Source organism: Carassius gibelio, chromosome A5 (genome assembly GCF_023724105.1).
Source record: "Carassius gibelio isolate Cgi1373 ecotype wild population from Czech Republic chromosome A5, carGib1.2-hapl.c, whole genome shotgun sequence".
NCBI lineage: Eukaryota > Metazoa > Chordata > Actinopteri > Cypriniformes > Cyprinidae > Carassius > Carassius gibelio.
In genome coordinates this window covers 21,145,164-21,158,833 of record NC_068375.1, presented here as the reverse complement: position 1 = coordinate 21,158,833, position 13,670 = coordinate 21,145,164, and the positions used below count along the sequence as shown (strand labels likewise).

The 13,670-nt window shown below is 36.8% G+C and overlaps 1 protein-coding gene across 3 annotated transcripts in view; it reads left to right on the top strand.

Moving 5' to 3' along the window:
• LOC128002441 (AT-rich interactive domain-containing protein 3A-like) overlaps positions 1-13,670 on the top strand; it is a 148,310-nt gene that overhangs the window by 129,340 nt on the left and 5,300 nt on the right. For all 3 annotated transcript variants that reach the window (XM_052592445.1, XM_052592443.1, XM_052592444.1), the window contains 3 exons: positions 8,651-8,834; positions 10,844-11,088; positions 13,274-13,546. In XM_052592445.1, the coding sequence (XP_052448405.1) occupies positions 8,651-8,834; positions 10,844-11,088; positions 13,274-13,546 (702 nt within the window). The remainder of the gene's footprint in view (positions 1-8,650; positions 8,835-10,843; positions 11,089-13,273; positions 13,547-13,670) is intronic.

The window sequence follows — 13,670 nt, the reverse complement described above, 5'->3', positions numbered from 1 at the left end:
GTTGGAACTGTTCATCACTATGAACAAAACTACAAGACTGTGAGGATTCACATTACCTTCCAGCAATACATTCTCAGTTAGGACGCTTAACGGATTTAGTGGGGAAACAATTGTCTTTTAGAAATTGCAAGTAAATTTCACAAATAGTTACAAAGAAGAAACAAGTACCACATTGAAAGACTGAAATAGTAAAACATACTCCAGTAATCTTTATTTACAAAAAAAATAATTTGTTTTGACTTTTTTCTTTCACTATGTAGATGCTAATAGACAGAAGCAGTTCTGGGGGTCGCTGTATCTGGGGTTTGTTTGTCATTTCTTAAGTATAGGGAAAAATTGTGCCTCTGAAAGATTTTGCCTGTCGACATTTTGTTAGTGACTGGGGTAATATTCAGATTCCACGTTCTTGTAACACTTGGTTACTGTAGGTCCATTTTCCTTCACCTAGCAATATCAGGCATCTGTGTGCTTCAACAGTGACAGGAGATAATATGATAATCCCGAGTCTAGATTTTTTTCATGCTAGAGTGAAACTATTTGCTCCTGTGAGATCTTGAAACGTGTTGCCCCCAAAGAAATAAGGGTGTTCATAGAAGCACACCGTTAGTGGTTTTTCTTGTTTGAAACTTGGTAAGAATTATTTAACAAATAGCATGCTGCATATTATAAATGAGATTTCTAAACATATTTGAATTGAATAAGATTAATACCATGTTGCAATATGAGATGGAAGCACAAACAGCTGATATCATGTTACAGCTCTTATTAAAAGCTGCATTTACTGAGAGTGTTTTCCCGAACTTTATTATTGCAGCTATTTGACAGATATTTGATATCTTGCAAATACTATCTGTACTACTGCACTGCTTTATCAGACAGGTTTTGTTGTGTTTAAGATTTTCTGGAGTAATTGTAAATTATTTTAGGGTGTTTTTCACAAATAGGGGTTGGTGTTAAAGAGGGTTGGTTACATGTTGGTATAAATGTCTTCGTAAAAATAATAATTATGAATAAAATAAATAGGCTATTTATAATAAAAAATGAACACATGGGAAAATAAATTAATTGTTTTTCCAGATATTAATATGTAGATGTTCTGAAATACATTATGAATAATGATTATGAATTAGAATAATATAAATATCTGGGGGTGACGGTTTTATGATTATGCTTTAATAAAAATGTTTTGTCAAATAATGTGTGGTAACATATAAATGTACTGTTTTTATTATTTATTGTAATAATTGTAATTCTGTAAATTTTTCATTTTGTTTTGTATCACTAAGTGTTTTCTCAACTTGTGTTCAGCGCACATTTTACTCTTTCCGTCACTGCGCGGTTTGACACTCTGCTCAATATTCTGCTCTATGAATGAACGTTCAGCCAAGTGCATCCAGAATTTTCGGTTTCAGTTTCTGCCCAGAATTTTATTTTGGTGCATGCCTAGATATAAGGTAATTTTCTGTCAAATGCCCCAATTGCTTAAAGGTCTGAACAACTTTTTTGTACAAGTTCAACTTGCTCTGTAATATCGCAATATATCGCGACATATTTAAAATCTTAATAATATTGTATCGTGACACAAGTATCGTGATAATATCATATCGTGATCATATGTTCTGCTAGTTCTGTATGGTGCACAAAAATAAGTGATAGTTGATTTCGAATAGACATAATGTAAAATATTCACCTCCCAGAATGACGTTCCACATCAGTTCAGTCACAGGATCAAATGACATCTTGACGATAGTAAGAAAATTCTAACTTTGGCTGAAATCTTTTCAGCTTCACTATGTGTCCGGAACACATTAAAAAGCTATACACGAAAGGTTCTCCCCCGCTGTGAGGGAATTTGTGCCAGGACTGTTGTCCCCTGTAGGCCTGGCCTGAGACCAGAGGTCACTGGCCTTCCCAGTGTCCCCTGAACCTTGCCATCATCAATCATAACCTGTCAAATGTGAAACGTTTGTTGCAAGCCCCTCTGTATACTGAGATGGCTGTATCTTTTTTCACATCGAAATGGCTGTCTCTATTTTACAGCTCAACACAAACAGTCCTGTGTTTAACTCCACTCATGAAGAATGTAGATGATATTCCCTGCTCCCCCAGAGAGAAGTATTTATGACCAGCTGTTTGAGACCTGTAAATGAAAAGTGTACTGCAAATTATACCTCTGTCAAAGCGGAGATATCATGTGATTCCAAGAAAGTTTTAAAAACATGAACAGTTGTTTCATGGTGGTTCGGTGAAAAGTTTCTTTGTTTGACTCTGGCTATACTATCTATGGTGGTCTCATTATATGAAGAGAAATGCGATTTAAACAACTGATGTAAATCACCTAATTGTATCCTTTTCTTTTGAGATGCCTTGATGATGAAGAATAAATATGCCCATCCTGGAAGAGACTTTGGAATGATGGGCTCATTTACGACCACTAATCTTTAGGCAATAGGAACAATGCAAGTGTTATTGCCTATTGTTAACTGATAAATTCCCACTTTGAATCATGTTTCCCACAGGAAGGCAACAGTAAATTGATCACATCTTAGGGCAGCATCAGCACTTTCTTTTGAATAAATCAATAATAGACACTTTTATAATTACCTGAAATACTAATGAAGAGAATGAAAGACCATGAGCAACCTCGATGAATGAGTCTTTTAGTTTCTGATATATTTTCAGTTCTAATTTCCCTGTTTTCCATAGGACAGAATTCAGACTGATAGCACTCCCAAAGCACACCCCTGAAGGGTGTTGAAATGCCATTCTGCTAAGATTTTTTTAATTTTAATTAAATTTTATTTTGATTATGCTAATTTACAATAATTGGTTGATCCACAAAGTACCTCCTTTTAATTGTTTTTGTTGTTGTTGTTGTTGTTTTGTTTAGCTTTTTTTTAAACATGCACTATATGTCTTTAATTATTGTGCTGCATTGGTTATTTTTTTTTTTTACCTTTTTTTTTATTTTTTTTTGAGTGGAAGGAAAAAAGTGTGGAAGAAAAAGATGCACAACCAACCGAGAGAACCGCAGCCTTATGAGGATTGTCAAGAAAAATCGATTCAAAAACTTGAGTGAACTTCACAAGTAATGGACTGAGGCTTGGGTCAAGGCATACAGACGTGTCAAGGAATTTGTCATATTCCTCTTGTTAAGCCACTCCTGAACCACAGACCACTTCAGAGGTGTCTTCCCTGGGCTAAGGAGAAAAAGAACTGGACTGTTGCCCTGAGGTCCAAAGTCTTCTTTTCAGATGAGAGCAAGTTTTGTATTTCATTTGGAAACCAAGGTCCTAGAGTCTGGAGGAAGGGGGGAGAAGCTCATTGTCCAAGTTAATTCAGTCTTTGATGATTTGGAGTGCAATGTCATCTGGTGCTGTTGGTCCATTGTGTTTTTTGAAAACCAAAGTCACTGCAGCCATTTACCAAGAAATTTTGGATCACTTCATGCTTCCTTCTGCTGACCAGCTTTTTGAAAATGCTGATTTCATTTTCCAGCAGGATTTGGCACCTGCCCACACTGCCAAAAGCACCAAAAGCTGGTTAAATGACCATGGTGTTGGTGTGCTTGACTGGCCAGCAAACCCTGAAGAGAATCTATGAGGTATTGTCAAGAGGAAAATGAGAAACAAGAGACCAAACAATGCAGCTGAAGGCTACTGTCAAAGAAACCTGGGCTTCCACACGCAGTGCCACAAACTGATCACCTCCATGCCACGCTGAATTGAGGCAGAAATTAAAGCAAAAGGAGCCCCTACCAAGTATTGAGTACATGTACAGTAAATGAACATACTTTCCAGAAGGCAAATAATTCACAAAAAAAAAAAATGTTTTTATTGGTCTTATGAAGTATTCTAATTTGTTGAGATTTTGTTAAATGTGAGCCAAAATCATCACAATTAAAAGAACTAAAGACTTAAACTACTTCAGTCTTTGTGCACTGAATTTATTTAATACACAAGTTTCACAATTTGAGTTGAACTACTGAAATAAATTTACTTTTCTACAACATTCTTATTTACTGAGATGCACCTGTATATATGCATCCATACTGTATTTATTAGAGATATGCTCCATAGTATCCTATTGTCAGCATGTGAGATCACAGATACATGATGTTATCATGCTAATTTATTTAATTATTTACTTAGTTTCACAGCCAGAGAGTGAACCAACTACAGGGTAAGGCTAAAAGCAGCCTAATGTTAGTGTAATCTATACACATTATATGTGTATTTGATACACCGGCAGCCATATCACCCAGGAGCCCAAGACCGGTTGCCCACTGAAGCTAAGCAGGGCTGAGCCTGGTCAGTACCTGGATGGGAGACCTCCTGAGAAAACTAGGTTGCTGCTGGAAGAGGTGCTAGTGAGGCCAGCAGGGGGCACTCACCCTGTGGTCTGTGTGGGTCCTAGCACCCCAGTGTAGTGATAGGGACGCTATACTGTCAACAAGCACCGTCCTTTGGATGAGATGTTAAACCGAGGTTCTGACTCTCTGTGGTCATTAAAAATCCCAGGATGTCTTTTGAAAAGAGAGGTGTGACCTTGCTAAATTTTCCCGTTGGCCTCTGACCATCATGGCCTCCTAACAATCCCCATATCTGCTGATTGGCTTCATCACTCTGTCTCCTCTCCACCAGTAAGCTGGTGTGTGGTGGGCGTTCTGGCGCAATATGGCTGCCGTCGCATCATCCAGGTGGATGCTGCACACTGGTGGTGGATGAGGAGATACTCCCCTGACAAAGCACTTTGAGTGCCTAGAAAAGCACTATATAAATGTAAGGAATTATTATTATTATATATATTTTTGGTTAAATAGCCTATGGATGTCATAAAATATTTTTAATATGACTGAATTTGTATTTAACATGATCGTTTAATAGAAACATTTGAAGTTGGTAATTATAATGCTTACATATCCTCAGTTATTCAGAGAGCTCTTACAGAAAATGAGCCAAGAACATTCAAATCATCAAAGAACATCATCACTGACTGAGTTAATGCACTTAAAAAAACATCATTCCCATTATAAATCAGTGAAGCCGTCTACACTCTGACGAGTACATCTCTTATACTTAAATCATATGAACATCTGCACTCTGTTGTTTATGATGTGGGAATTTGCGAGAGAGCAGAATTCAGTCAGCGAGCGCACGCACTGAGCAACAAAACTCTGGTGTTTCAGCGATGATTCATCTGAACGTCTCTGATTGGCCTTTGCATTCATAAACTCTTACTAAATGCATTGTATGTGTTTGATTATAATGCACAACACTGTAAAAACACAGGAAAAGAAATATTCTCAACCCAAGCAGAGATTGATTTTTTATTAATTTTTTTGTCAAATGGAAAGCATGTAGGCAAACCTGTTGCTAGTGTTCCTGACAATCACATTATAGAGGACTTACTCATGCTTGTTGGTCAGTTCGATTTGCCTGTTTTATACACATGGATAAAGTTTTTTCCTAGCGTTGTGTTTACAAATTGGCCCTTCATTTCATGCTTCGGAAAACCATGCAATCGCAGGCACAATGTCCTTCCATTATCTGGCTGAAGTGAATGATTAAAACGCAGACTGCTGATGAAGGCAGCCACATAGATGATTGGCCCCAACACCAGCTTATTCCCTTCAGCACATTTTCAATTAAACCTTTTTAGCCAGTGAGCAATTAACAGCAGGCATCTATATGAGCTCGGCGAAACGTGTTTCTCTGCGCTCCACAATCACTCGTTGTCATGATGATGCATGACCAGATCAAATTGTTTGGGATGACAAAAGCTCGTACTGGCCTTTATTCACTGCATCTTATTCAGGGAACTAGAGGAGAAGAATACATCAGCTCAGAGATCGAGCGCTCGTAAATCTTATTTAAAAGACTCTTATCCAGGTTCGGATTCAGTCCAAAGGTGCCTTTCATAGAGTCAGGTTTTATTTATTGCTCCAGCCTCATTTCGCTTTGCCTTTTGTGGATGGGAATAAATAAGTATTTGTGCATTATTGTGTTTCAACTTTGTACATTATAAGGTATGTTAAGTAAGGAGTATGTTAGGAGGGAAGGTTTTACAAGTGATGTCCAGAGGGAATATTTGCCCAGTGTTTGCTTCTAATCACCCTAAAAGTTAGATAACAGGAATAAGAAAACATTAAACTTAAAGGTTTATTGTATTTAATTGACAAAATTATATGGGAAAAGGCAAATCACTTTTATTATGCAAAAAAAAAATGCATTGAAAACAAAAAGCTCGCAGGAAATAAGCATAGATAACTTTATAAGTTGTTTTGAAGCATTCACACAATGAGGTAATTTTCGATCTACTGTAAAAATGCTAGCTAGTCTTCTTTGACTGGCCTATTAGTCTTCATAGTACCTGTTTCACAGTTTATGCAATAAATCTACTGACATTCACTTTAAGCAAATAAGCAATATCCAAAGTCTGTTGAACATATTTAGCCATTTTGATAATATCCTCCTTGGTTACAGAGGACAGCTCCTTCCTATTTGTCATTTTCACTAAAACCCACAAAATGGCCATAATACCTGCAGACTGCAGCCAATGAAAATGCTTCTTTACCTCTGCACTTCCTGCTCCTCACAGAACAGATCGTGAAAGCAGACTGTGGTTTTCTTTCAAGCTCAGATCCTCTCATTATAACAAACGTGCAGACACGGGTCAAATATTGCCTCACTTGTAGTTAAATAAACTATAAACTATTATTATTATACTAAATAAATTATTAAATATAATCTACAAATCATGCAATATTGTACCACTAAATAATACGTGTTTTTATAGAGGGCTTAGCTAATCAGGCCAATTAGAGATAATAATAAAACACAAGGGGTCATTTATGATGCTTACATTATAACTTGCAAATTCACACACGGTGTATCTTTAAGGGTGTTTTCACACTAGCACTTTTGGTGCGCACCCAGGTTCGATTGATTGAGAGTTCGGTTCATTTGGATGATGTGAACGCTGTCTTCTGAACTCGGGTGCGCACCCACAAACCGTACCCAAGTCCTCTTAAAAGCTGGTCTGGGGTACGGTTCATGTGAACTCTGGTACGGTTCGCTGCTGATGTGAACGCAATCGTACCAACTCGCAGAAGTGAACTGCTATTAATGACATATTATTTGATGAAAATGTGTTTGTGTGTGTGTTTCACTCACTTTCCTGATGCACTGCAAGCAGAGAGCTGTATATCTCATTTCTGTTTGCCTTCAGTGTTCTTTAGAGCATTTGCAGTACATTCATAAGACAGACTCAAGTGCCGTTATGTACTGAAGCTTTGTAAACAAAATGAACAGTTCAAAAACATAAATACATTAAAGTACAGAGAGTAAAGTTATTACATTACTAAGCACCCAGGTAAACAGCTGCCGGCTTGATGATGCAAGCGAACCACGGTTCGGTTCCAGGGGAAGGGGGGAGCAATTGAACTCGGGTTCGGACCAGGCAAGCAAACCAAGTGTGAAAAGGACCCTAATATGCAGGGTACCTGTCTTGATATTCAAGAATGTTAAGAGAAAATATGAAATAATTTTAAGGTTATTTTAGATACATGTATATATGTTCTATAATTAAATAAATCATAAATGTTATGTATGTTTTGTGTTATGTTTTTTGTACAGCAAAACTATTTGTACAGCGTTGGGTTATTACTTGATTTCCATTGTAAAGTATGATTAGAATCAAATTTCAGGTTTTTCAAATGAAGACCCTTGATAGTTACTTTTATTTCAGTGATTGTGTGGTCAGTTTGAGGAGAAGTTAGAAACATCAATCGATTGCTTTAGATGTTTGTGCTACTTTAGATTTAATGCAAGCATTGTCTCAAAGAGAAGGAAGAGAAATCTTTGGTTTTAATAGTGTCTCTTAGTTTCCATGCCAGAGAGGTAAAATGAAGTTTTAATTACAAGTCTTAATTGATGTGTTTTTACCGTGATAGACCATAGCTCTGCTCTCCTTGCTCTTTTCAGGCTGTGGCTCTGCTTGCTGTTGTTTGCTCTATATTTCTCCACGTATTGATTGCTATTATGGCAAATCCAATGGGCACAATAGAACTCTATCAGCAAAATACAGGTTAATTATCTTGAGGTCAGGCGGTCTCAGATGCACACAAAGGGCTTATCCTCTTCGCACATTACAACCTAACATTAAATCCTGAGCACAAATTATCACCAAGGTTTTTTTCCATTCAACAAATGAACTGGCAGTGAGAAGGAGAGCAGTGTTTAAGCATCGACATCCGAGAGTTTAGATGTTTGGTGACGTTTGTTCTCTTTTAAAAATAGCCATTTGCTCTTTATAGTCAAAATGATTATTTCCAACTACTGTTAGGGATTTAAGGTGCATATTAGATCATGATAAATGATTTTCACTGAGTATACAGTGAGATTTCTCTCTTACGTAAATCCAATCGCTCTCCAAATAAGAAGCCACAGGTCTTTCTTTTCACTAGAGGCAAAACAGACAGTGCGGACCTTTGACTGAATGAAAAAGTGATATTTTTGCTAAGTGGAGTGGGAAGCTGTCGGACGTTTTACTTATGCTTGACTGATTGGCCTTATTATAGAGGCCCGTCAATGAGCTTGAGTTAATGGCATTGATTGTGGATATTGTGCTTTTTCCTCGTCTCCTGCAGGGACTCCAGTGAATCGGATTCCTATCATGGCCAAGCAGGTGTTGGATCTCTACACTCTCTACAAGCTTGTCACTGAAAAAGGCGGCTTAGTGGAAGTCATCAATAAGAAAATATGGCGCGAGATTACCAAAGGCCTGAACCTCCCTACCTCCATCACCAGTGCGGCGTTCACCCTCCGAACACAGTGAGTGACATAACTTCAGACGGGAACAACCTGTTGATAACTGCCAGTTGATTCTCGTCTATCTTGTCCTGTCCAATTATTTGATTTTAAAAAAAAGAGAGTGAAGAGGGAAGTGTATTTGACAGTGTTTGGTAGAAGTAAGAACAAGCTTTTAAAAAGATACTTTTGTACAGCAAAACTGAGATTCATCAAGCAAACAATAATATCAAAATTATGGCTTTTATGGTGAAAGAACCTAAAAAAAGACAGTAGGACACACTGTAATGGCCAAAGACATTTTGCATATTAATAAAGAATGCATCCTGTGTGAACAACTGCTAAGACACATTGACAAACTTGATTGTGAAATGGATTGCTGTGAACAATATATTGATTTCTAAAGCTGCTTTTTGATTAATGATTTACTCATCTAAAACTCATCTAAGGTTTTTTGTCTTCAGCAAAATGTTAATATACTATTGTTCAAAATTTAGGCTCACATAGGCTGTATTAATTTGAACAAAAATACAGTTATTTTATTAAATTATTACAATTTAAAATAACTATTTTATATTTTAATGTTTTGAAATGTAATCTCTTTCCGTGATGGCAAAGCTGCCAGCGGCCATTATACAAGTCTTGAGTGTCACATGATCCTTCAGGAATCATTTTTTTCATGTTGAAAATCAAATTAATTCTGAAATCTTTTCAGAATTTTTGTATTTTATTTTTGTACTTAATTTATCTATATAAATTTATTTTACATAGTCAAATTATAATCTTTTTATAACAATGTAAAGTCTTCACTGTCACTTTTAAAGGGGTCATATGGTGCTTTTTTAAGTAAGTGTGTTTTTGGTGTAACAGTATATGTTGACATGCTTTAATGTTCAAAAAACACATTATTTTTCAAATACTGTACATTATTGTAGGTTCTCTATGCCCCACCTCTTTCAAATGTGTGGTTTTCTACAAAGTCCCTCCTTCCGACAAGCACAGTCTGCTCTGATTGGCCAGCTGACCCAGTGCATTGTGATTGGCCGAACACCACAAGCACTCATACAAAATGTAACGCCGCTTTCCATCTTTCAAAGTAAATATCAAGACAGCTAATAATGTCCTTAGTTTTACCGTCAGTTCAAGCCCGAAAGGGGAACAGAGTCGCATGACAGACACAGTGATGATGCTCATATGCATTTGCAGTACACAAGCCAGGGATAAGACAGCTGACGTGCTATGATTTCTGACAGGCTGTACTACGTGGCACAAAACTCAGCATTTGAAAAGTGAATACTTAAAATACTTAAACTAATAACAAAGCATACTTACAGTAGCTGATTCAGAAGCGCCAGATTGTCATTGCAAAGTTGGAATTGACCCTCTTTTTATTTTTAGAAATAGCCTTTGTGCACAGCCAGCCTTGTACTCTCCAAAGTTCACAAAACTGTCGTCCGTAAATTTTACATTTGACTCAAATATTTTATGAAAACAAAATGCTGTTGTATGTGTTTCAGAAATATGGTGCTGTTTCTGTTGCTACTTTCTGTATAAATCTTTAACGTACTTGGGGAACACATGAACTTGTTTGTGCAAGTCCAATCTCAGCACTGTCATTTAACACAATTACACAACTCTCTAAGACATGCAGGTCTCCTGTAGCCCTGTAGTCATAAGTTATCCCCTTTATGAACTTTTGCCATCTGGCTGGCACTATAGAGCCACAAATACAAGGACAGCCAGGCACAAGAACCGTTTCTTCCCCAGGCAATCTACCTTATGAACAGTTCAGTGTAAGGCAAAGGGTTTTTGGTGTCAGCTGTCAATGCATGAACTACACCAGTGGTTACGACACCTGTGTGAACTATGCGCACAACAATCACTTCTCTGAGATCTCCTGATCAAAAATAATTTTAAAAATGTCTTAGAAACATGAAGTTTGTTCTGAGTAAATATTCTTATCTTTTATTTGAAGATGCCATTTGGTTTGATATTGAGGTGTAGCTTCACATCCTGTCCTTTCTTGTCTACAGGTATATGAAGTACCTCTATCCATATGAATGTGAAAAGCGTGGACTGAGCTCTCCCGGGGAGCTTCAGGCAGCTATCGACAGCAACCGTCGGGAAGGGCGGAGACAGAGTTATGGGTCCACCCTCTTCAGCTACTCCCCTGTGGGAACCCCCACACTGCTAGCTTCCCCAAAACTCCAGATGCCCCACATCAGCATGTCCACTCCTAATGGTGGGCACATGTCTCAGACATCTGTTATCAAGAAAGGTTTGTGTTTGTATTTCCCTTTATCATAACTACTTAAAAATACTTAAATATTAAGATACATTTTAATATGCTTTACACAGCTGAACATACATTTATTCATTAAGTAGACGCATTTATCTAAAGCGACTTACAAATGAGGACAGTGGAAGCAATCAAAAACAACAAAAAGAGCAATGATATACAAGTGCTATAAAAAGTCTCAGTTAGCTTAACACAGTACACGTAGCAAGGGCTTTTAAATAATATAATAAATAAAAAGAAAACAGATAGAATAGAAAAGAATTGAGCAAGCTAATGTTAGAGTTCACATATATATATATATATATATATATACACACACACACACAAATAATTGCATAATAAATGAAAATAAATTATAATACAAAAAGATTAGAAAGGTAGTTAGATTTTTTTAAAAGAATACAACATTTTATTTAATTTAAAATTAATTAGTTTATTAATTAGAACATACAACATTTTACCTTCCTTGCACTAGAATTCTTTACTGTATCGATAAAATAATATAGACTACAATGAGAAATAGATCAAATATTACAAATAAAAAAAATTATTATGTAGAATACAACAAGAAAAAAACTGCATTCTATTGATGGTTAATTTTTGAAAAGAAAGAGAAGGAAAAGTGGTATTCCTTTTTAGGAAATTTTATGTTAGTGCAGACCATGTTGATCCTCCAAAGAAGTTATCTCTCTTAGAAAATAAGACTGCCACATCTTACTTTGAATGGTCTGAATGGTCATCAGAGCAGACAGGAAACAGCTTGCAGGACTTCCTCTTGCCCACCCTGCCAGATTCCGCATCAAAGCAGCAGGAGCAATGACACAAAGACACATGGGCTGCTTCATGATTCAGTCATGTGCCCATATGGAAAAAGACAAGTCACGCAAGAATCAAAGAGCTTTACGAATCTGACAGTATTTATAGTGTTTACAGAGCAGCTTTAAATAGATGTCATGACCTATGTTTCATACTCACTTCCCTGTGAGATGTTGCAGCATATTTCTAAACCTAAAATTACAGAACAAAATGCTGCATTCAGATTATTGAATAGCTTCCTTTTCATTTGCAAAACCATAAATTGTTGATTTGAAGTGAATCAGGCCCACAGTATTAAAATGAATGTCAGATAACTAAAATAAAATATAAAAAATAATAAAATGCACTAATTGTTCAAAATGTTGAAGTGAGTGATATTATTTATTTTTTTAAGAAATAAATGTTTTTATTCTGGAAGGATGCTTTAAATTGAATTTCCGATCATTAAAAATTATTACTCATCATTTATAATAATTATTATTATTTCAGCATTAGAATGGTTGCTGAAGGATCATGTGGCACTGACTGAAGACTGGAGTAAGGACTGCTGAAAATTCAGTTTTCTCAACTGTTAGGCTTCACTGTCTGTAAGTGTTCAGTGTGGCAAAATTAAGCATCGTAAAAATACGAGGTTATTTCAAGGAATAGCCTATAAACTATGAGTAAATTGTCCATTACTTAAAATAGTAGGAAATAATTTTAAGTTGGCAGTTTTTCCAAGATTTTGGACCCGGAGTTATGCAAAAAGAGACATAGAGAATTATCCGAGACACGTTTTCCAAAGCCATGAAAAGAATGAAAGGAAAGAGAAAAGATATAAGGTGGCAAGTGCCAAATAGGCCTACATGTTTCTCAAATAAATGTTACACTATACTGCTGCTGCTGCTGCTGTTGTTGTTCTTTCAATAAACGAATATAAAGGGTGCAATAAATGAAATGCCAACATATGTACAATAATGAACCTTTGTTTTTATCGAAAGTAAATCGTGACACCACACAAAATATAAAACGGTGTAACAATTTAACCAATTTAATAAAATAAATGAACACTAATAAAATTATGTTATATTGCAAACGTGATACTTGACTCTGACCTGCTGCTAATCATTATTCCTGTGTCTATAATATTCTGACCATTGGGGCCTGTCTCACTCTTAGATTGCCTACACTTCTTCATTTCATTGTTGTTTTGTTTAGGGGATACGCACAAGCATCGCAACATGTTTATATGAATCTACTCCTTGAGCCAGCAGTGCGGGGGTGTGGGAAAGTCCGAAAACAGTGTTCTTTTAAACAAACTACATTTGAAGTGTATCAGGGCCTTTAATGATGCTTTCTTGCTCCACAGAGGACTCCATGCTGTCCAGCTGCCTGACTAACAGGATGGGCATCCCTGTGTCTTTGGCCAGCCACCACAGTGCAGCTCAGGCGGCTGCGGCTCAGGCTGTGCAGGCGGCCGCATTGGAGCAGCTCCGGGAGAAGCTGGAGTCTGGAGAGCCACCGGAGAAGAAAGTGATGCTGATGGCAGAGGAGCAGCAGAGGATAATGCAACATGCGTTACAGCAGAATCTCTTCGCAATGGCAACCCAGCTACCCATGAACATCAAACTGAACAACAGAGGTGGGTTCAGTGTGTGCTTTCACAAAAATCTCTTTACTGTAATTTACTCTTGTTTCTGTTTGTTTGTTTGTTTGTTTATTTTTTACTTTTTAAGGCTCAAACGTAAAGAGATAGTTCACCCAAT